General features: G+C 38.1%; 1 protein-coding gene across 1 annotated transcript; it reads left to right on the top strand.

Annotated features, from left to right (window-relative positions):
• The first annotated feature begins 928 nt into the window (after positions 1-928).
• Positions 929-1,261, top strand: LOC145632946 (uncharacterized). The gene has a single exon (XM_081685267.1). The coding sequence runs from the start codon at positions 929-931 to the stop codon at positions 1,259-1,261; it is 333 nt and encodes a 110-aa protein (XP_081541393.1).
• Positions 1,262-2,144: the final 883 nt, after the last annotated feature.

Consider the following 2,144-nt stretch of genomic DNA (forward strand, 5'->3'; position numbering starts at 1 on the left):
TTGGAAAAATATCTTTTCTGATTTTATCCTTTAATGTTGATATTTTTATTTTCAGAAAAATATCTTTGAAAAACTAACTCCCTAAACTTGCGCAACTGACTGTTGATTCAGTCTTCACCACTTACAAATATACTGCTTCCTTAAGGCTCAACGTGCCCTGATTTTAGGACATGATTGAAATATTTGGAAGTGGTGAAGAGTAGTGGCATTGATATGCAGCAGTGGTGGTGTAAGTGGTGGGAAGTGTGGCGTTTTCACCAAGCAATGTTTTCCTATAAATATCGAAGTTATTTTCTGGATAACTTCGCCTTGCTCAAACACTTTTGTCTTTCTTTCTTGTTTTCAAAAGAGTTAAGAGTCTCATTCCACTAAAGTGTTTTTCTTAATTACTTTCACTAGAGTTTTATATTTGAGTTGTATTTTGGGAATTGGGAGTTTGAGTGAACTCTAAGAAAATTCAGTAGAGAAAGAGAGAGAAGAGAAGAGTGGCAAGTAGTGGGACTTGCTGCTTGGAACTTCAAGTTCGTAGAGGAACTTGAAGATTGATTCTTTAGTTTGTTATAGGTTGTTTGCCTTGTTATAGTGAAGAATCTTTCCTAAAATCCCAAGTGGTCGTGGTTTTTCCTCTTGTTAGGGCCAAGAGGTTTTCCACGTAAAATCTCTCTATATTTACTTTAAGTTCCTGTAGCTTAGTATTATCAATTCCGCAAAAAGTTAGCTCAATTCTCACAAACTACAATTCACCCCCCCCCCCTCTTGTAGTATTCTTCTAAAGTAACAATTGTTATTAGAGCCTAATCCTCTCGAATTCAGGACACCCTGAAGAGGAGAATCTTGGTACAAGATGAATACTCATGAAAAGCTTGAAGAAGGGTACTCTACTCAATGACCTCCTATGTCAAAATTCTATACCTATTGGAAGAATATAATGGAGATCTTCATCAAAGCAGAAAATTATCAGGTCTGGAGAGTTATCAAAGTAGGAGACTTTGAGGTAACCAAAACCAATGCTCAAAACGAGGTAATTCCTAAACCAATGTCTGAATATGATAAAGAAGACTTTGATAAAATGGAAATCAATGCAATGGCTGTGAAACTACTTCATTGTGGGCTTGGACCACATGAACACAATCGTGTTATGGGGTGCAAGGACGCAAAGGAAATTTGGGATCTCCTTCAAGTAACTCATGAAGGAACTAATGTAGTGAAACGTTCTAAAATCGATTTACTCATGTCTAAGTATGAACGTTTTGAGATGTAACCTAAAGAATCTATCTAGGAAATGCTTACTAGATTCACTAACATTATTAATGAACTAGTTTCTCTTGGTAGAAAAATTCCTATTGATGAGCAGGTCAGAAAAGTGCTAAGAAGTCTTCCTCAAGACGAGCGTTGGAGAGCTAAGGTGACTGCCCTTCAGGAAACAAAGGACTTCACAACGTTCAACATTGAACAACTTGCTGGTTCCCTCATGACACATGAGCTTCATCTAGGAACCAGTAACAGTGAAGGAAACAAGAACAAAGGGCTAGCACTGAAAGCTGACCAGGAGGAATCAGAAGTGGATGAAGAAGAAGCAGCAATGCTAGTCAGGAGATTCAAACGAATGTTCAACAGGAACGGACGGAACTCCATGAACTTTCAAAAGAAGTCTTCTAACTCCAAACCAGACTATGGATGTCACAAATGTGGATCAACTGACCACTTTATCAGAGACTGTCCTCAATGGGATATTGAGAAGGGAAAAGGGAAGTTCAAAGAACAAGGAAAAGAGAAATACAAGACTCCTTTCTCGAAAACCAATGTCAAGAAAGCAATGATTGCTGCTTGGGGAGACTCTGAAAGTGAGGAAGATGAAGATCAACCTGAAGAGGAAACTGCCAATCTCTGCTTGATGGTAAAGTCAGATGACAGGCGTGCATACCTCAAGGAACTAGAAAAGGAGGTAAGTGAAAGTAACTTTGATAATGCTAAACTTAGATCCTTATCCAAAGATGCTTTAATTGATCTTATTAAGTGATGAATGCATGCAAAGGAACGAGTGTCAAAAGGTTCTGCAAATCTGGAAAGATCACAGTGCTTGGCTGGAAACAGCAAGAAATCATATTCAAACTAGATTTGGAGAGCTGCATGACAAATATCTT

Source organism: Chenopodium album, chromosome 5 (genome assembly GCF_948465745.1).
Source record: "Chenopodium album chromosome 5, dcCheAlbu1.1, whole genome shotgun sequence".
Lineage (NCBI taxonomy): Eukaryota > Viridiplantae > Streptophyta > Magnoliopsida > Caryophyllales > Amaranthaceae > Chenopodium > Chenopodium album.

Bases quoted from the DNA above. Each gene is read 5' to 3' on its own strand.
- LOC145632946 (XM_081685267.1), top strand. From the start codon at position 929: ATGGAGATCTTCATCAAAGCAGAAAATTATCAGGTCTGGAGAGTTATC.